This window comes from Diadema setosum, chromosome 7, assembly GCF_964275005.1.
Source record: "Diadema setosum chromosome 7, eeDiaSeto1, whole genome shotgun sequence".
In the NCBI taxonomy this organism is placed as follows: domain Eukaryota; kingdom Metazoa; phylum Echinodermata; class Echinoidea; order Diadematoida; family Diadematidae; genus Diadema; species Diadema setosum.
In genome coordinates, this window is record NC_092691.1 from 42,450,798 (window position 1) to 42,472,425 (window position 21,628).

Consider the following 21,628-nt stretch of genomic DNA (forward strand, 5'->3'; position numbering starts at 1 on the left):
AAGCATGGTTATAACAAAGTAAATTGCTGGTCCCAAGGATTTCAATATGATGCGAGTCCACTGTATGCATATTGTATATCGTCGGTTGAGAATGATAAGGGCGTTAAGTTGCCACTAAACCCATAATGTTCACGACCACTTAATGCCCTTCTCATTCTCAACAGACGATATGTTCTGTTGTAGGCTGATTTGTATTACTTCCGTGTAGATATAGGACAAAATGTTCCCATGGTATAATAGAAATATTCACTAGATCAATTATCTTTTCCTCTGCTCTGTCTTTGTAATTTCTGCCAAATTTTGTTTGAATGCTGCACATGTATCAGAATATGGAGTTTACAGTGTATTGAAAACTGGTGTGCGATAAATTTGAGTGAAGACATTTTATTCTCCCTTCACCTTTGAATGACGGTGAGTCAGTCATCTTCCTGTTGTGAAGGTGAATGGAACTTATGAATGTATAGTGAATTGATGTCGATATGCCTGAAATGATAGTGTTCAATAAGGCCAGAGATCACTTACTTTATTTAAAACTTATTTTCGTGTTATATCATTGTCTGTGAATGTCATATGGTGAATGAATGTGGCAAGAATGATGGAAATGAATAAAAGTAGTTGACATGAAAGGTCACCAAAGTTGAACTAAAGACTGCCATTTTCTAGCTGTGACTTTAGGTAGGAAAGTCTTGTGACCATGTACAGCATGTATAGATATGAGTGGGATATACAGTCAAGTCTGTGCAAGTTGATTTTGACGGGACTGGTGAAACTGCATCAACTTTGGTGATATTCCAAGTTTTGCATTTAAGCAGGAACAACTCATTTATGAACTATCTATACTTTTCTAGTCAGTTTCCCTTTAAATTGGATCGTATAATTTTCATTGACTTAGCTGAATCATCAACATAATAATGCCTCATTGACTTGTTGAGAGTTGACTGTATTTCATTTGTTGAAAGAGAATTAAAGGTTAATTCTTGATATCAGTTGCAAGATTGATGGAGTTAACAGCTTGTAAGTGATAGTCCATACATGGCAGATTATAGTGATTGCACGGGAAAGTGGAAGTGTAACAATTTTGCTATTTATTAAGATGTTTGTGCAGTTTGGCTTATATTTTCTAGTGGTAATCATGAAGTTTAGAACTTTCCTGTTTTAAACTAGTACAGTTAAAACAGATGTTAGTGACTGCACATACAAGTTTCAACTCTGCTTTGTAGATTATCCCTGTGAGTGAACAGCTGAATTAGTCCACACAAGATTGCTCAGCATGTTGGCAGAGCTTCCCTAGGAGACATTGCAGCCCTTTGACCATTTCTTTGTACTGTGGAATGCAATGGCAATATTCATGAATAAAACCTCTTGCTCATTTAATATGGTCTGTGAATAAATATTGACTAAACTGGACTTGTAAAGCAATCATATGAACACTTTTTTTTACTTTGTTTCTATATCTACCTTCCTTTCTTCAATAGGCATAGAGACATGTTCAGGGTTTAGTTTTGTGCAAAACTTAAAACAAATCTGAAGTCGACGTATGAACTTTTTTTTTTTTAATCATAATGTATATATATATATATATATATATATATATATATGTATATATATTCTCCGTTGATACTTCCTACAAAGCACGCCTGAGTGACCCTAATCTTTGTTCTCTTTTACCTCCGAATTCTTATTTTAATCACTTTTTTTAATGGGTTAGAATGGTCAAATCTCAACAAGTTCTTGTTTTAAAGCTTACAGCTTGCTCTACATATCTTGAGAAATGACAAATCATTAGGTTTAGGCCTAATTTATGTGCTCTTTGATCCAGGTGGTCACGCATTCAAACGGATACCATGTCCTAGGCCTCTGGATGTCCCCAAGCTCACCATGTTTGCTATGGTATGTTCTTCTTGGGTGTAATAGTCTGCAAAAATGTGTGGAAGGTGAACTTGCGATGCTCATGTGAGCATTAAACTGCACCAAGGAAAAACACAGTGTCTGCCATGTGATTATATTGCAGATACTGCATTATTCCTTGGGAGCAGTAGACCTCTTGGGTCTCTTGTTACATGTATACGCAGAATGTTCATCTTGTCAGTGTTTCATAAACATGTACACGTACACTGATGAAAGAGGTTTGCTAAATAAAAACAAAATGTAGCTGATGTAAAGTAGATATCGGTCACGACGCCCGGAAGAATTCTTCCAAGGCTTCAAAATATCTCATTACTCTGATGCTAAGAAGAATTTATAAGTCTTCAAAATATGTCATTACTCCCATAATAAGATATTTTGAAGACTTCAGATTCTATATCATGATATTTTACTAGTAGTTGAATCCCTAAACATATCTTTCTTTTTTTTTTATCTACAAAATTGTAGAAGAGTGAAGGAAGAATACATGTGACTTCAAGAACTGCTGCAAGCTAACATTGAAAGCCAAGAAAATTGACATGAATTGAGACTTCATTATAATCTCATGGACTTGGAGAAAAGTGATGAACTTGACATCCACAAAATATTGAGTTTCAGTTGCATTTTGCATACAGTGTATGGCAGGGCTGCCAACCTCGAGTGAGAGTTTGGAGTGAGACACTGAGACACTGTGAGGGAGCGAGTGACCAATTTACTCAATCCATCAAAGCGACGATGATGGTGGGGGAGGGGGGGGGGAGGGAAGTTGTTGGAGATGGTGTTGAAAGGGAGTGCCCCCCCCCCCACACACACACACACACATACATACTCCACTGGCAGGAACTGTGACAATTTTAAATTTTAAATGTTGCACTCTGATGCATACTTAAGTAAAGATTTCAACACATGCATAGAGATAGTGCGCCTAGGAAAATCTTAAACGTTTGGTCTAAGGCATATTGAAAGTTCGGATTATCAGTGCTTTGGGGGCATTTCTTGTTTTACATGCACTCTTGTTTTTCGGGTTCAGCGCGAGAACTTTTTCATCATAGGAAGCCTGTTAAAATTTGGTAAATTGCATCTCACTTTAATTGCAGCCCTGTGTATCATATGTGAATTTTGCGCTAAGCCTAACATTGATTCAATAGATCCTATACTAGACCCCTCTACCACTTTGTCAATTTTGTTCATGATTTGAGATTCAGTTCACGATATCAAAGAAGAAGCATTGCATGAGAAAAAAAAAAATAAATTACCGGTATTACAAGTACTACCAGTACCAGTATTCTATAAAGCTCTCGGTTTGGTCATAATAGTTTCTACAACCTCATAATAGTTTCTACAACCTCATCACATTGTTTACAGGCGATTATCAATTCCCCCCCCCCCCCCCATGTTTGATGAAATTACTTAGGAAATTTTCCTGTTTTTTTTTTTTTTGTTTTTTTTTTGTTTTTTTTTGTTCGTCCCTATGTAAAACTACACTGAAATCACATTTTGACATGTAGTTTTTAGTTTAATGATTGAGCCTGGCAGAGGATGGTCTCTGTTCTGAGGAGTGTATACGTATATGCCGAGGTACCCATTGAGACTATTATTGATATGATCTAGCTGATTAGTTCTCAACTCTTATGTACATTAAACACACACATTGCTTTAAAAAATCAAAAAGACAAAAACAAAAGTCACAGCTTGAATGTCACTTTATTCTATTTTCAGATTCCAGCCTCTTCTTTCATTGACAGTCTACAGGTTGCAGGATTTTTACACAAAGCGTTGCATCTACAGGAAGATGCTCTCTTATAGTCAGTACACATATATATATATATATTTTTTCCATTTTGCAACAATGATAGAGCGAAATGACAGGACGGAGCATCGAAATAGATAATGAAGCATGAATATATCTTGGGCATAAACAGACATGAACCATGAGTCATAAGCTATCCTTGATACAAGTAGTGGCTTTGATGAAATGAAATGCAATAACAATATCTAAATTAAGCACAAAGCTGCACCCATATAGATTTTGTAAGAACGAGAGGAACAAGTACAGTTACATGTGACCTTGTCATTACCTGACACGTCAAGGTTTGTTTAGTTAGGTTCCACTAATTGTTCAAAATATTTGCTTTGACTGGAAGACGTGTTAGATGAGCCAGGGCTCGAGGGTCAAGTTGGCATAGAAGGGCTAATTTCATGACAACCAGTAGGAGATTCAGAGTGGACCTCATAAAGCAGCTTGACTTAAACAGTGATGTTACCTAAGTTGTCTGAGATTAGGATTTGAAGTCTTGGATTTTTTGGGCTTGACCAAAGTCCACATTATAAATGGAATAAGAAGAGTGGATTGCAGTTAACTTGGGCAGATGGTGGACTTTAATTTTAGACATTGGTGTGTTTGTTTTAGTGCAGGCCCAAAACTAGGATTTTTATGGGAAGGTTCAGAAGTAGAAAAGTGGACCTTTAAGTTCAAGTTTATGGTCAGTTCCGTTATTTTACACATTGGGGGCCCAAAGAAATATTTCTGTGACTTAATTTTTACCTTTTTATTTCGAAATTTATTTTTTATTTAATTATTTTTTTTTTTTTTTGCTGCTGGCAAACGGGTTGGGGGTGTGGGTTTTGTGGAACCCCTGAACACCCCTTCCTCCCCAGTTACGGACCTGTACTCGCTAAACTTTATGGCAAGTTTTGTTGATTGAACTTGTGAGATGTTTTTTTTTTTTTTTTTTTTTTTTCCCGCTAAACGGCCGAACAAAGCAGAGGCCAAATGACCTAGCTACATGGAGGTAAAACAGGCAATAATGGAAAATAGTTCTTCGCGACTTGTAAAATGTCAATCAACTAAAACTAGGGCTGTTCCACGCAATTCAATTGAGTGTCAGCAGAAGCTGTTGGCAATATTTTCTTAATTGACGTTAAGAGGCAGCAGCTGCACTCCAGCAGGAGATGGAGCCTCTTCCAGCAGGGGAGGCTGGGCAAGTGACTCGAGAGTGGTACAGTTTTCCAGGGTATATTCCTGGGCCTCCGATAGACCTGTGTCATGGAATGCAATGGACAACATTGACGAAAGTTCATATAAAGTTACCACCAAGTGACAGAAAGATGATAATAACATTCCAGCCGTTCACACCATTGCATTAGCAAATTCTCCCTTCAATGTAATAAATTTGCACACAAGCTTTCAATTAATGCACTAGGTCTATGTCACTTGTGAACAGTTTGAGTGCAATAGAATATAGGATCTAGGGGTATAAAATCAAAAGTATTGTAATAAATCCAAGTAACAGTTCATACGATATAGTAATCCGAGAAGGTGATCAAATGGATTCAGTATCTGTCGATGAGATGTCAAAATCTGTGGTATCGTAACACTGTGTCAGTATCATTCAAACAACCTATGTGGCTATACAGTCCTAAAATTCAAACAACTTCTTGTGTCACAGTAACCAGTAATATTCAACCACTTCGTGGCTATTAACTGTACCACTGTCTTAGTAACCGATAATATTCAAACAAGCATTGTGGGTACTAACTTATCACTGTCTAAGTCTTAGTAACCAATAATATTCAAACAACCTCTGTGGTTACCTACCAGTGTCGTAGTAGTCATAGACCGTAATCAGACCAGGCTGTGTTCTTGTGACCTTGAATGCTTTGTAGATGTCCACGTCGAAGCAAGTCTCCTTTGATGTCAGCTGTGCAGAATATTCAGAGTAAAGGCATACTAAGATTTTATTTCATTTTTTTTTCCTTTATCAAACTAAGCTCAAGTCAAAATTGTCATCTCAGTTGTTATCTACTGCCAGGGGTGTCAATCCATTTTCATAATAGTGTTTGTGTGTGTGTGTGTGTGGGGGGGGGGGGGCAGGGGGATGGGGTGGGGGCAAACATTGAAAGAACTTAGTAAAGGAGTAGAGCCGCCGAGCAGGGGTAGGATGTGGGAGGGGGTATCCCGGCTTCCACACGAGGGTGTTTTTTTTTTTTTTTTTGGGGGGGGGGGGAGGGTAAATTGATTGGAAGGGGATATCCCTATCCAACATTACAGAAATGATAGATCTGGTTGACACCTCTGATGAAATACTAGTGTAATTGTTAATATCAAAAACATAGGCCCTACTAAGTCTATGGAAAGGGACCAAACAGGGGATATGGTGTCGGAGGGGTATACCACTTTTACATAGGTTATATTTTGCATTTTCAGAATTCCTAAATTATACAAGTAATAAGAAGTATAATTAGAATTCTATTAGTAATAATGAAGTATAAGTCGAAGAGGTTAGCATTTCCCAGGTGTTTAAGGCAGTGAAGTCACATAATGAAATTCAAAGTAGGTAAAAACTCCAGGCAGTCCCAGTTGGCTATAAATACCCGTGTCAGTGAGCAGTAAGCATCTTTTCAAAGGGAATACGGCTTTAAATAGACAGACCAGCAACACCATGCAGTATTGGGTGCAATGCAGACAATTAGCTCACTGGTCCTTCTCATCATACAGACAAGCAATAAATAAAGCACAATCATTGCTGTTCCAAAGGCACGGAGCATTCTTATACGTATGGACATCTTAAGTCAAGCAATTAAGCAGAACATCAGCATACAGTATAAGGGCCCACCAGTTTTGACTTCTGTACAGTGTTGTAAAGGGAGGGTTCAGAACTGAAGAGTATCGATCAAATGAGATGCTGGGTGGGAACCTCTTCGACTTATACTTCATTATTACTAATAGAATTCTAATTATACTTATTATTCCTTGTATAGGCCTAATTTAGGAATTCTATTACGTAATACTCGTATAAGTCTTCAGAGGTTAGCATGTTCAAAGTTCCGTACAGAAGTCAGTCTAGTGGCATGAGTGAGGGCAAGAGGACAAGAAGGATGATGGACAGTTTTCACAACAAGGTTGAAACTTTGGTCATGACTCCTCATGCATAGAGAATGTCTATCGATGGTGACACACATTGTCGCAAACAAGAGAAGAACTCGAGCAAAGTTTGCTTGAGAACCTACTAGTATAAGGTGCAAGGCATAGGTTTTGAGTATGATATCATTTTGATACCTTGCGTGCTTTAACTGGAGCAGGATTAAGCATGATAGCGCACAGACAAATTAATCAAATACAATGGGCCTCTTGTACCGATTTTCCAATCAAGACATAATCCTAATCATGTTCCTTAATATTCATGTACATTTGAAGGAAGAATTAGACATTAACCAGTTCATACTCGGCATAGTAATATTGCAGCAATAATTAGAGGCAAGTCCATTGCATTTTGGGTTGATATTAGAGTTTAAATTCATCAGTTTGGTGGACCGAATCTCCTAAACGAGTAAACGAGTGGCCGAATAATGTGTCGCCATTTTCCAATGCACAACGTAACGTGATTTATGGTCTTGTGTCTTATCTGACTCGTATTATGACATTGTTCTTAACTGAGATATTAATATACAGGTATACACATACTAACACAATTTACATGTATCTTTCTAACTCAGCAGAACTGAGAATTGTTGAACTAATGTGGAATCGATTGTTAGAAGGTAGAAGGTTCAAAATGTACCAGCGTTCGTCCAGTCAGTTGTGGACAAGATTTCATTATGACCTTTATACTTCATGCGCGAAAGTTTAGAAGTTGCGGCGCTTCTGTAGCTATGAGCTGAGAATGTGATACAACTTTCATATTAGCATCCGTGGATGTCTTACCAGACCAGAGTCTGGGATGAACGCGGGATGACTGTGCTCCCAAATCCTTATGTATATGAACACGAGGTACGTCCTGTGGTACCCTATCATACTGATCTCGAAGACAGAACAAACTCGGTACATGTTCCCATAGCAACAAAACATTCATACCTAATTGTATGCAGCAGTCAGTACAGTGTACAGGGATGTATACGTACAGCTATTGACAGTATATTAGTTATATTTTAAGTGTTTATACAAGCAGCTGCGAGGGACTGGCTTTCAGCCTCCGCTCCAAGGTGCTTGTCGTCACCGATTTGTTGGGATGTTTCGGAGAAATTATGAGTTTGCTTTCTGAACTTGCTCGTTGGAGATGTTCTGTGCATTTAATATACTCATGAAGAGTTGATCGGAACACAGAGTTTAGGGTTGGAGGTAAAAGAAGGCACTTTAATTACCTGGTTAGAGATATACCTTCCATATCTCTAATGTGCAAACGTGGCATCATCTTCCGGTAATGTCATAAGAACTAGATGTCTCAGCATTTGTGTACGTTTTGCCGAAACGAGCTAGGAAAATTGTTTTTGGCTCAAGGCACTGAAGGAATCTGTAGTTCATAGGTATCTTGAAACGATAAAAAGTGATTCAAAACAATTGAAACATCCCAAGTGTTGTTGTATTTAGGCTTGCGAGGGTCGGAGTTAGATACGCCCTTCATAAGTCTGACTATAGGGGCTGTTTGCCTATGTCATAGCTCTCGGTTTCAGGTAGTATGGAAGACCGAGCAGGTCTATGAGTAAGCAAAAATCGTGGAGTGGGCTTTGTTGAAAGCTATGCTATAGGCTTAGATGTTGACAACGTGTTCTGTAGACGGGTTAAAAAGGATCACAAGATTGTTCAGAATACAGACATTGCTACTGTCTTCAAGCACCCTCATTCGTTTTGTTTATTGGTATTGTCTCGCCATGATGATGAAAGGAGCTTTGCAATGTGCTGCGATGTGTCTGCCACTTGTCATCGCTAGCAGAGAGCACCCATGCAGGCGGCTAGTGTGAGCTGGAGGCTCGTCGTTGGGTGAGGGTGTGGGGCAAGAATTTTCTCTTGGAGTAATAGAGGTGGGGCTATTCGCATTTTGAGCGATAATGAGACCCATGGCTGCCGCCACCATTGGGGCAGTGAGGATTGCTCAGGTCACCTTGTTCAGTTGAAGCTTGTGGAGGACTGAAAACGTTCTAGGGTAAGGAAAAAGGCATCAAAATTCAGGGCAATAAAACTTGGCTTCCATTGACATGAGGAGTGTTGCTAATCCATATGTAGAGTTTGTGGGTTGTGTGGTGAAAAACATGTAAAATAGTAATTAGTTGTTCATGTCTCTGCGAGACAAGCAGAAAACTTCAGAATTATCTACATCTGTTGAATGTGAAGCTGATATCCAATTGCTAGACACCAATGCCAATGTTGGCCGTGAATTCGTTCGGGTCAGGTATGCTACTAGCTGTAGAAATGTCTGACCGAATTATGAATAAGCACATTTTTTTTTTTTATACACGAGCCACACAGGGCTTCAAGACCGTTCTGAATTGCAAGAGGTTCACACACATTGCTATGCGGGGAATTCTGTTTGGCACTCCAGACTCTCTGGGCAAAGGAATTGTCATTGTTCAGAATTAACTACTCCCATACTGAGATGCAAGCATCGCTTGAAATTATCATGCTAATGAAGGTGGAAAATAATTCTTTGTCTTGCGAGACAGCCACCACCAAAGAATGTTTTGTATCGCATGACTAGATAACGACACCAAACTTCGTGTCGATGTCATCTTCTGCTTTACGCAGAGCATTAGTTGATTTATTTTTTTCTAGTCCCAAGTGACGAGAATGTAAATTTCTTTGTGGAAGGCATTAAAATCCCGAAATTTGGTTTCGTTGCCATACAAGATTGAATTTCCAAGGGCAGTAACCTTGTCAATCTTGTTCTGAGGAAAAAACTGAAAATCATTTGCTGGGAATTAATATGAGAACCAAGGAAGGTCTCGACGTGCTTTGGGTTGAAACTGGATTTGTCGAAATCCTTACTGAAACTCTTTAAGGGTGACAAGTTGATCATTGGCTTTGTCAAGACACTCTTCTCTGGTGTGAGAAAGAATATGGATATCATCGAAATAGGTGATTGTTCTAATGCCACTACTCACCGAGGCAAAGACAGGTTTCATAACTTTAAGGAAATTCTGTGGGGTCGAATTAAGGCCAGATGAAAGGCACTGAAGGAATGCAGTGAAAATACCACTTAGTATTTCCATTTGAAAGCTTGATGAACAAGGTGAACGGATACGGATAAATATGCACCCTTTGGAGGGGCAAAATTAAGGCCGTAATAAAGCGAAACTGTTCCACTCTGAAGTGTTCGTATCTTACAAATTTGTTCAAGTTTTTCAAATTTATGATTGGACTTAGGCCGCCAGTCTTTGGTAGCGCTAGAATAGAATTGATACTCCATGTGAGGAATCTCTCTAATAGCTTGCTTTGCGAGAATGTTCGGAGACAATTCTTCATGGGTTGCCTTTTCCTCCTCGGTAGAATGTACACTTTGTAGAGGAAAAATTTATTGGTATGGGGTTAAATGAAATTATTGGCTTCATAGCCAAATATTGTGGCCAATATCCAAGGCTCGGGAATTATTTTGACCAGTCATCTTTGGAAAGCTTGAGATTTCCAGCACTGAACGTTTTTGGACAGTACTCATCCTTTTTTTTTTACATTTATTTTTTGTTGTTGCTGGCTTACGTAGAGACATTCATGACACACGATGTATGCTTATGTGACACTTGTCAATTTTTCTCAGATGTCTTTCTGAACAACTTTCTACCAAGTGGAATCGACTTGCTGCGCAAGTGTTGTTGAGAAGGGTTGAGAAGGGGTTTCAAGATACCTCGATGGTGCATGCTCAGATCATACGATAAGCAAGCCCGGGAGTGTTAGGCCATCGATGGTGACATGAGTTGTTAAAATTCTCGTTGTGTCAATTGCATGGATGATTATCCGTGCATGATCTGTGGATTTCAGAAAGGATTTATCTATGTGGTAGAAGTCCTTTCACTACATTTTGTTGTAGAAGTTGGGAGCTCACAAGACCCAAGGCCTCGTGAAGGAGGATCGCCCAAATTTTGCTCTCAATTTTTGGTGTGAGAACTGCTTGGGCATTCGATGGCAATTGAGCATTTGCTTCGCGATTTTATAGAGCACTTACCTTCTGATATGGGCAGTGTGACTGCCTTCATTAGCATATCAGCCAATTTTTAAATTTGGCCCAAATGAGATCAGAATTTAAGTTAAAATCAAATTTGGTACCAGGCTTTGAAAGAGTTTGGCTGTAAGGACATGGCATCCGGATCAATTCGGTTGTCAAAATGACCATAACCACAAGGGCAGAGTCAAGGCCACCCATACAGGGCAACGCAATCAGTTTTGCCAGGAAGGAGGCTGACATGTGAATATTGTCGTCTGTTGAGCTGCCGATGGGGATGGCTAGCTCGCTGAAGTCTTCGATGGGCGGGGCAGCGCTCCTGTCCCCGCGGACATGGCTCGCATGTCCGGACTAATCGCCGGGAGGAGAAGCTCTCCTGCACCAGCTGGCATGGCTCGCATGCCGTTTGTCATTACCACGGTGTGGCGCCGCCCTATCCATGAAGCGGGAGAGTATCTCGGTCTCTCTAGTTGAGCTTCAAGGCGGCCTTCCATGCCCTGATTTCCCCGCGGGGATGGGGGCTGAGAGGTAGCGTCGTCTTCCTGATCACTAGACATTGGAGTTTGAGATGTATAATCAGGGAGGTGTCTCACCTCGCTGGTATAATTCACTGCCGTCACACTTGAAAAAGATGCTTACTGCTCACTGACACGGGTATTTATAGCCAACTGGGACGGCCTGGAATTTTTACCTACTTTGAATTTCATTATGTGACTTCACTGCCTTAAACACCTGGGAAATGCTAACCTCTTCGACTTATACGAGTATTACGTAATAGAATCTAAGCGATCTGGTGTGCAAATTGGATGGAATATTTGGACAATTTTCTATAACAAAACATAAGGGGGTGATATGTTTGTGTGGGAGTGGTATTCCCCTCATATCTGTTTCACAATTTGATATACTTATCTGGTGCACACTTTCGATGAAATATTTGGACACTTTAAGATAAAAAAAAAGCAAGGAAATCTTTCAGAACACAATGATAAACTGATAACAGCTAGCTGTGTCCCGTTCTGCATGCAAACTGCAAGCTAGGAGAATGTGGCTGACTGGTTACCTTCTCGTAGTAGATGACCTGTTTATTTTCTCCTTCTTCGATCCTCTTGATGGTCTCCCCACTGATGCCTTTGACGGGCGAACCCCCAGCCTTGGCCTTTGGGGCAAACCCAGATATCATCTTCAACTCTACCAGGGCCATGTTGGACTCCTTGTCGTCTCCAAGGTAACTGATAATAATCGGTCAAAGTGCATTATGCAATATGACCTGAAATGAACTTTTATTTACTGGCATCAAAATAATACTGTTATACGTGGATTTATACTAGATAAGTTTTAGCTGGAAAATGTTCTCGCACGCGTTATAATGGTTTCCCCCCCCCCCCGCCAAATTCTACCTGATCCAGGTAAAGTAATTACCCCGACATTACCCCGACAGCCTTTTAATAAAGCACTCTCCTGGTAACATTCCTTTGACACGCAGGCGCAACAGACCAAACAGAACGACACAATGCTCGCGGATTGAGGAAATCAAGTCCAAATATAAGTTAGTCTGATAAAAAAGAGTAAAATTTTACGAGGTCAGCGGTAAGAATTTGACTAAAATCTGATCAAAAATAAGGAATTATGAAATTGTGAAGTTTTGATAATTTCTCCATAACAGTTCTTGTACAGTGGGTATGAATATGCAAACGAGTGAGCTAACCATGTCATACCCTCACAATTTTCCACTGATCGTGTACAAAAAAAAAATGACGAAAATTCAATGTTTGTGTCATTGAAGTCTGAAACATGACGTTATTCCTGGTTGAATAACTTTAGAATAGTGATCAGTTAGATATATGAGCATTTGAGCCTCGGGCATAATTGCGTTTGAATGAAAACTGGAAATTTTGCAATTTTATATACAAACTATATGGTAAGTTGTGAGGGAATGACATGCCACTTTGCCATATGCATATTCATATTGACTGTTCAAGAACTGTTCCCCCCTAAAATAGCGAAACTTCAAAATGTCATAACTTCCTTACTACTAGTATTCATCAGATTTCGATCAAATTTATACCGTTGAACTTGTAATATTTTACTCTTTCTTATCAGACTTATATTTGGACTGGATTTCCCCTTTAAGTGCATGGATTGTATTTGTAACGCATGAACGGGTAGGTTGTTCTGGAAACCTACCCGAGGAAGGTTTTCGGTGCGTGTCTATTAAAACGGTACCCCTTGCTCTCTCTTGAGGTTCTATTGCCCGAGGCGACGAATTTTGTTCTCCGAACGTGGCGACGTCTTGTCCCGACGTTGCGGGCAGGTCTGTAAACCAGAGCTTTAAATTTAGTAAAATATTTCGGTTGCTTCAAGAAATTGATGTAAGTTAATTCTTACCTGACGCATATGTGAATCGTGAAAACGTTTGTGCACGAACCCGGCCCACCATCCCCTGTGACGTGGTACCGTAGTGCAAAGGGAGCGGTCTCTGGAGGACTTGGGTGAATGTTATACCGCATTGTCACCTGGACAAGGAAAGAAGAAAAGCTTTGTGACTCGGGAGCAGCGGCCTAGACGTGCTTGCAGCTAGATAGAGGAAGAGCATGAATTTATATTATATGGCGTTTGCGAAATAAGAAATAACTCATCAGTCTGTGTATTTATATCGTAAAGTATCTTTTGTTTTGTGCCTCCATGCAATAACTGATATGAGTAATAAAATTTGGGAAATCGGTGTTAAGTTCATTTAAAAGTGTATGCAGACACAGTTATCTGAGCATTAAAGTGTTAATGGTTAATGAGATTTTTTATTGAAGATATGCATAATATATTCATTGAATTTTATAGTGTATTGAATTAATTACAGGGAAATTTCAGTTTTATATGATGCTGTGTATTTGTTATGTTAATGTAATTGGTATTTGTATTGTTAAAATGTTCATATAATGTATGTTGTTTGATGTAATTTATATGTTTTTCAATGTGATGTATTATAATTTAGCCTTCGGGCTACTACTTTGCATGTTTGTTCTAATAAACCATTAAAAAATCAAATCAAAACATGTCATCAAGCGTCTTGAAAAGACGTATGAATAAAAACAAAACCCCTCACAATTATCATAATGTCATAAAGCATTTCTTGCTTTGACAGCTTATAGGATACACGGACACATAGACACACACTCACATGCAGATACATACATACATACACACCCACACTCGCTCGCGCACACACGGTAGTCATACACATAAACGATTGCTCTTCGAACTGCCAAAGTACGATCGATATTAAACATAGGCATATGTCCTCAATCCGCACTCTTGTTTTTTCCGCACTCTTGTTTTTTTTTCCCCATTTCTTTTTCAAATCATTGTTTTCTGTTTTGCAAAATGATGAATGAATGACTGACTGAATGAAACAAAGTTCAACGTAAATTCTTGACAATATTGGCAATGTGAATATAGGCCTATCAAAGAACCAAATCGACACACCTCCAGTTTTAATTCCTCTTAAATTTCACACTCGAAATGTCTCACGGATAATCTTACTGGACACTAGGATAGGGTTGGATGCAGTTGCATCAAATACAGCACGAAGTTTGGATCAGGTTCTGGTAGCATCCCTACAAGTCTAGGAAAATTGCACGTATAGCTCGATCCACGACGCCCAACTCAGATAAGTTAAGTGTGGTATAAAGCAATGACATAGGCTATACCTTGTTTCGCTATAGCTTGATTTATAAGGTCTCGCATGCCTGCCAAGAAATCGTGTGTCAAGTTCGGAAATTCTTTATGAGAGTGATTCACAGACATTTACTGAAAAATAGACCAACTTTGCACAAATGTTTCCAGCCGTTCTCAATGTTTACAGCTTTCTTTACAGTTTTTCCCTGATCACCAAGGAATCCATTCTGTCCCCCAAATAATGCCAGATTGCATAATCATTATAATCATGATCACTGGCTTTCTTGATGGATATCTTGGGTTTGATGTGGTGCACTGCATATATCTTACCATTTTTTAAAAACCTGTAATGAAGTGGAAATATTGACAAGTAACCGACTCCAAATTATTCTTAATGCTGTATCCTTTTGTAAAATGTCAAATGTTTAATGAATTGGTTTAATAAAAACTTGAAACTTGAAACTTGAAAGACCAAACGAAACTAATCAGTGTTAACCGTTGAAGTTTAGTAGCACTTGCCTTCTTCCCTACATACTACCAGCTCACTTCAAACTTAACCTTGGTCCTCTGAGAATTGTATTTGAAGAGTTTTACTTTCCTTTCTTTCTTTCTTTCTTTTCAAACCTAAGGGAACATAGCACGAGCACAGCAAGACATCAGCAAGTCTATGGTGGTCAAACTAGCAGCTTTCTGTCGTCATAACCATGGGACCAGCCTCAATCTGGAAACAGTGTCGTCAATAGTAAATGATGATCGTCTTAAGGCTATAATTTTGTTTTATCATCAGATTAGGATTAAGGTTAGGGTAATTTTTGTGGGTAGGTTTTATGTTTGGCTCAGCGTGCAGATATCTCATGGGAGAAATTGCCGCAGGAGCAAATGACATGGAACCTGACATGATACATTCTTAAGAAAACTACTTAAGAAAACAGATTGTCTCAAAATGTGGCTTCGAAAACCCCAATTATTTTACCGAAAGAAGAGCACAGCCTCCCCCTACGGCCCTGAACTTGATAGCCTGAGGGTAGTCAGCAAGATCTCTTCTCTGTTGTACGAGCCGGTTTTCTTCCGTAACCGTCATCAAAGTCTGGAAAATTTGACCTGGGTTGGTATGGATAGACATGGCAACGCTAGACCCCTTTCCAAAGATCAGCGTTGCGTAGGTAGCAAGAGCATGAATGGCCACCACAGTATCCTAATTTGTATTAAGAATAAGAAACATGTACTAGTTAGTATCACATCAACTCACAGTGGCGGATCCAGGAGGGGGCGCACCGGGCGCTCGTCCCCCTTCGATCCTTTTTTTGCTAAAACAAAAGAAATAAAAAGAAAATGCGCCCCTCTTTACGGATTTCTTGGATCCGCCCATGCATTAATCGTTTATCTCGAAAAGTACACAACTAAACATAAGTAGATTTTATGACTGATTTAGAAATCCGCACCACATATCCGAATATTATACATTGTTGTTTCGGTCTCAAATTGGGTGAATTTTTTATTTGTTTGATATCAAAGATTTAATAAATTCAACCAGATCCATCGAATATGAGGTATGCAATGTAAATGTACAAGTGCGAATCCAATGATGACTTATGCGATGGTTATGTAATTCCCGCAGAAGTCAGAACTTGGTGAATGAAGCAAAGCATCCTTTATTTGGCGAGATTCAGAATGTTGCTCACTCTCTCACCGCATTCCTAAGCTCGTAGCTTACATATTGTGCTACTTAAATTTTTGTCGACCGTTATTGGTTATGATAATGCAAATTGTTTTGTGCACCTGCCTATATGGGGCTCTTAATAAATTTGTCATTCGTATCCATGAATCAACGATTTGACCATGCTGATTATACCAATTGTCTCCCGACATGCAGTCAGGGTTTGCATAATAAATATGGATTTTTTTTCTGACAAAAATTGAAGCGGCGTTGCTCCGAACAGGTCCCCATCTCACTAGGAAGGCGACCATGGCGACCATGGCGATCTGTGAAAAAATTACAAATCGTGGCACGATCGCCGTTCGTCTCCATTTTTGGCCTCCGAGGCGACTACACTACTGTTTCTCCACGCTCAACCTGCGCTGTACGCGATAGCGCCCGGTGATAATACGACTCTGACACGTTGTTGCCGCATGCATTGCCACGCCGACGAGACATGCTGCTTCTGCGATCGAACCGACTGTGTTGCGATATTCGTACGCTTATCAAGACCTCGCTACAACAGTGATACGATCGGAGCCACAGTGATACGTTTACGCCGGGCTCATGTTACGATCTCAAGCGATCGGGGTATAAAATGGGTTTCATGATTGGATTTCTTCAGGCAGATGTCATGTCAAACCAACATGGATATGCAGAATATGGTTTTACCCTTACATCTTAGCATTCTAGAACACACCAATTGCAACCTGATGTGAAATTGCACTATTAGTTAAGTCATGCATTCAATTAAAAGGGTAAAATGTGTATAAAATATTAAAGAACCGGCTTAGAGCAAACTGCAAATTGTATCCTACAATGGGACAATTTTATGAAAATATATTTGAAAAAGTTACAACTTAATTTACTGTCATTGACTTATTATATGTATATGACTTATTATATACATATTATTGGTATATGACAAATAAAAAATTTGATAAACAACAACGGCGCAAATCCGTACTGAGGAGTGGGGGGGGGGGGATGGTCACCATCACCACGATTACAAGCCCATAACCGGACCGGCGCAGCCTTGGGGGGGGGGGGGGGGGGGGAAGGGAAGCTTGGTGAACCCCCCCCCCCCCCACACACACACACACTTTACAGGGATCGGATGTCCCACTCTTTTGCATGGAATAAGTTATAGTGGGAGGAAAGTGGCAGCAAAAATATGAAGACGTTTTGTTCTTGTTGCTTTTTTTTTTTTGCTTGTCAGATGACTTTCGGCGGAATATGAGACCTTAAAAGTATGAAAACATTTTTCTTTTTGTTTTTGAAATATCTGTGAGAGGGAGCGGAACGACCGAACGGGGGGAGGGTGTGTATCCCTCTCCCACACGAGGAAGATTTTGCATTTTCAGACCTGAAATTCAGCGATCTGGTGCACACTTTTGGTGAAATTTTGTTTTCTTTTCTTTAAAAAACAATAAGAAAATGAAATATTCACAATATATTATTGAATGACTAAATCGTGGTATTTCAGCTCTTGCTCCGCCTGTGCGACATCACTGTGAAGGCCTACTAAATAATGGGGCCTATCACCGGCGTAGACAGGATTTGATCTTAGGAGGAGCGGTTATGTGCCGCGGAGGGAGCGAAGCAAGCGAGGGGGGGGGGGGAGGGTATGGTAGGGAGGTTTCCCCTCCCACGATGAAATCTTTTTACATTAATAATTTAGACATTTTGCAGTCCCAAAACTGCCGTTTGTAGCTATATTGTTCGCTTTGGAAACTAAGGAGGGCCGCACCGGGCGCAACTGCTGTCTATCACTGGCAGCAACATCAGGAGAATGGCATAGCAATTAAATGCGAGCGAGCTTGAAATTTTTGACATTTTACAGTCTAAAAACTGCCGTTTGTGGCTGTATTTTTCGCTGTGGAAATTAAGGGGGGCCGCACCGGGCGCAACTGCTGTCAATCACTGGCAGCAACATCAGGAGAATGACATAGTGGTTAAATGCGAGCGAGCGGAGCGAGCGAGCTTGAATTTTTTTTGACATTTTACAGTCCAAAGACTGCCGTTTGTGGCTGTATTTTTTCGCTTTGGAAATTAAGGGGGGGGGGCACACCGGGTGCAACTCCTGGCAATTATTGGCAGCAACATCAGGAAAATGGCATAACGATTAAATGCGAGCGAGCGAAGCGAGTGAGCTTGAAAATTTTGATATTTTACAGTATAAAAAACTGTCCTTTATGGCTGTATTTTTTTGCTGTGGAAATTAAGGGGGGCGCACCGGGCGTAAACTGCTGGCAATTACTGGCAGCAACATCATGAGAATGGCATAATGATTAAATGCGAGGGAGCGAAGCGAGTAAGCTTGAGGATTTTGACATTTTACAGTCTAAAAAACTGTCGTTTGTGGCTGTATTTTTTCGCTTTGGAAATTAAGGGGGCGCACCGGGCGAAAACTACTGGCAATTACTGGCAGCAGCATCAGGAGGATGGCATAATGGTTAAATGCGAGCGAGCGAAGCGATCGAGCTTCAAAATTTTGACATTTTGTAGTCCCAAAACAGCCGCCTGTAGTTATATTTTTCGCTTTGGAAATTAAGGGGGGGGGGGGCGCACCGGGCGAAAACTGCTGGCAATAACTGGCAGCAACACAAGGAGAATGGAATAATGATTATGCGAGCGAGCGAAGCGAGAGAGCTTCAAAATTTTGACATCTTACAGTCCCAAAACTGCCGTTTGTAGGTATATTTTTTGCTTTGGCAATTAAGGGGGCGCACCGGGCGCAACTGCTGTCAGTCACTGGCAGCAACATCAGGAGAATGGCATAGCGGTTAAATGCGAGCGAGCGGAGAGAGCGAGCTTTAAAATTTTGACATTTTACACTCCAAAAACTGCCGTTTGTAGCTACATTTTTCGCTTTTGTTTGTCCCACTTTTATGGGGGAACCACCCCCCCCCCATCTACGCCTCTTCATAAAAAAACTGCTGTCAGTCACTGGCAGCAACATCAGGAGAATGGCATAGCGGTTAAATGCGAGCGAGCGGAGCGAGCGAGCTTTAAGATTTTGACATTTTACACTCCAAAAGCTGCCGTTTGTAGCTATATTTTTCGCTTTCGTTTGTCCCACTTTTATGGGGGAACCACCCCCCCCCATCGACGCCTCTTCATGATATAAGATCTGCTCCACACTCTTTGATAAATTAGGGAAATATACGTCAATATCAAAAGTGTACAAAGTTTATCGAAAGGGATCCTGTATAGCAGAGCATTTGCATGTTTATGATTGCAATACAACGATCTGGTGCATAATTCTGGCGATATTTGGACAATATTTTCCATTAAGAAAGTTCGAGATTTGTCCTCATCTCGGGAATTGCTTGGGGGATAAATGATTTGTCTGCCTAAACACATCCGTATAGGGGCGGGGCAAATGCCCCTTTGCCCCCCCCCCCCCCCATAGATTCGACGCCCCTGATCTTCCCTGGGTATGCCCATCCTGACTGAGTCATCAGTCACTGTCGTTTCTCAATAATGATTCAGGAAATGGAGGGGGTTCAATTATGGCGATATATTTTTTGTTATTGTTTGTTTGTTTGTTTTCGTACATATTTTGCAGATGGTCCCCAGTTACTCGCGTCATAGGATGTTTACATGTAGGCCTATACTATTTGACGTTGTCAACGTCTGAGCCATACCTCGCAGTGTATGTCGATTTTACTTTCTTCGCGAGCGAGAGAAGCGAGCGAGCGCCTGAGAAAATTGTGTATACATTTTCCTACAAGATAGCATATATTGTTCAGCTCTGTTACCTGTCTGAAGGCCGGCGTACAAACGTCATGCAATATGCCAAAATTGATACATATCACATTTCTGCTTCCTCCATTTTTTCCCTAAAAATTCAGGGGGGGGGGGGGATGATTGTACAGGCCATCCCCCCCCCTCCTCCATTTCAGGGGGGGGGGGGGGGAATATATCCCCCCCCCATCCCCCCCCCCCCCGGGATTTACGCCCATGATAAACAGAGTAGATTCGTACTGAGTGTACGGGGAAAAATGAATTTTATACGCTTTTCTCGATGTCCACCTTCCTGGTCTGTGCATCACTTTCTTTTTGTTCATGGTTGGTTCCTGTTTGGTAATACTGTAAAAGTGGAAATTTTCATGGGCAATGGGGGCCGCTTTCGATGCGTTGCTACCCCGTCAGAGTTACGAATGCGGCGCTTTTAATGCGCTCGTGATGCGATAGCGATACGTTCTAAAACTACGGCGACCTCGCTGCGTAAGTTTTGGAGATGTTCAAAACTTCCGTAGCGAGGTCGCCGACAATGGCGCTTATGGCGACCCTCCGCGCTTCTGATCCGCTCAAGATACAAAGGAGAAGATTTAAAGCGATCAAACCACGATCCGCTGCGCTTCGTCGATTTTTGATGATCGTAGTGGAATCGCCGTCTAGTGAGATGGGGGTAGAAACATCTTATGATTATATTCTAGAAATTTCGGTACCAACAAACTATAATGATACGAGAGAGAATTTAAGTATCGAGAGTATTACTGCACATCCATTATGTTATTGATTGTCTGGAAATAGACTGCCCACAGGATTTCATATTCAAATTCGTTTGAACTTGCGAGGATCTCATGTTATTATGTATTCGTGTATGCTTTGTAAAGAAGAAGGAAATAAAACAAATTAAACATGCATAATGACCTGACTGGAGTAAAATCCACCTCTCGCGTTTTGTTGACTTGTCAGCCATTTGGCCAATGGAGCGCCTCGAGCCACAGCCTCACTCTTGTACTGATTGACGTAGGTTAGCAGTATGTAGGATGTCATCTCCACGTTTAGCGCAGCCGCCCTTGCGACATGTCGATAGGAGTTAGAGGGTTTCGTCACCCTGTTACTCTCCCACCATTTCACACCTCCTGAAATGCACATAATAAACTTCATCTGAAGGAAATCATTGTTTCGGGGACTGACATCCCAATAATCCACATAATGTATTTATATATCCTAATTACGACGTTTTGAGATTACAGCGATACGATATTAGAGTCACGTGAATCGAATTTGGGCTCAAAACTTTAAATTTCCGGATACATCGGATCACCTACTTCTAACGTTTGATGTCTGGTTAACAATATGAATTAGTTACTAAGAAATGTAACTCATGACAACAATAATTTTATTATGATAATAATCATTGTATAAGATCTATGTCAATATCAATGTTACGTTATGTTACCTTTATGTCTGTCTCTGTTTTTACTTTGTATCCTCATCAACATCGATATAACTATTCGCCCAGACGGCCCGCCCGGGTCATTTATATCGTAGCATTTGAAATGTTGGTAGCCCAATAAAGAAATGTAGTGGCCCGAAATAAAAAGAAACACAAAAATCATTTCGAATCTTAGTTGCATGCAATCTGTCCAACAGAAGATAACTTTTTTGGAAGTTTGGTGGCCCGACATCA

General features: G+C 40.4%; 1 protein-coding gene across 1 annotated transcript in view; it reads right to left on the reverse strand.

Annotated features, from left to right (window-relative positions):
• Positions 1-3,696: 3,696 nt before the first annotated feature.
• The window catches only part of LOC140230833 (pregnancy zone protein-like), a 42,278-nt gene continuing 24,346 nt past the window's right edge, over positions 3,697-21,628 (reverse strand). Inside the window, exons 19-24 of the mRNA XM_072310975.1 lie at positions 20,863-21,077; positions 15,478-15,699; positions 13,218-13,345; positions 11,893-12,061; positions 5,504-5,606; positions 3,697-4,944 (exon numbers count right to left, since the gene is read on the reverse strand). Of these exons, the coding sequence (XP_072167076.1) occupies positions 4,817-4,944; positions 5,504-5,606; positions 11,893-12,061; positions 13,218-13,345; positions 15,478-15,699; positions 20,863-21,077 (965 nt within the window). The 3' untranslated portion in view covers positions 3,697-4,816. The remainder of the gene's footprint in view (positions 4,945-5,503; positions 5,607-11,892; positions 12,062-13,217; positions 13,346-15,477; positions 15,700-20,862; positions 21,078-21,628) is intronic.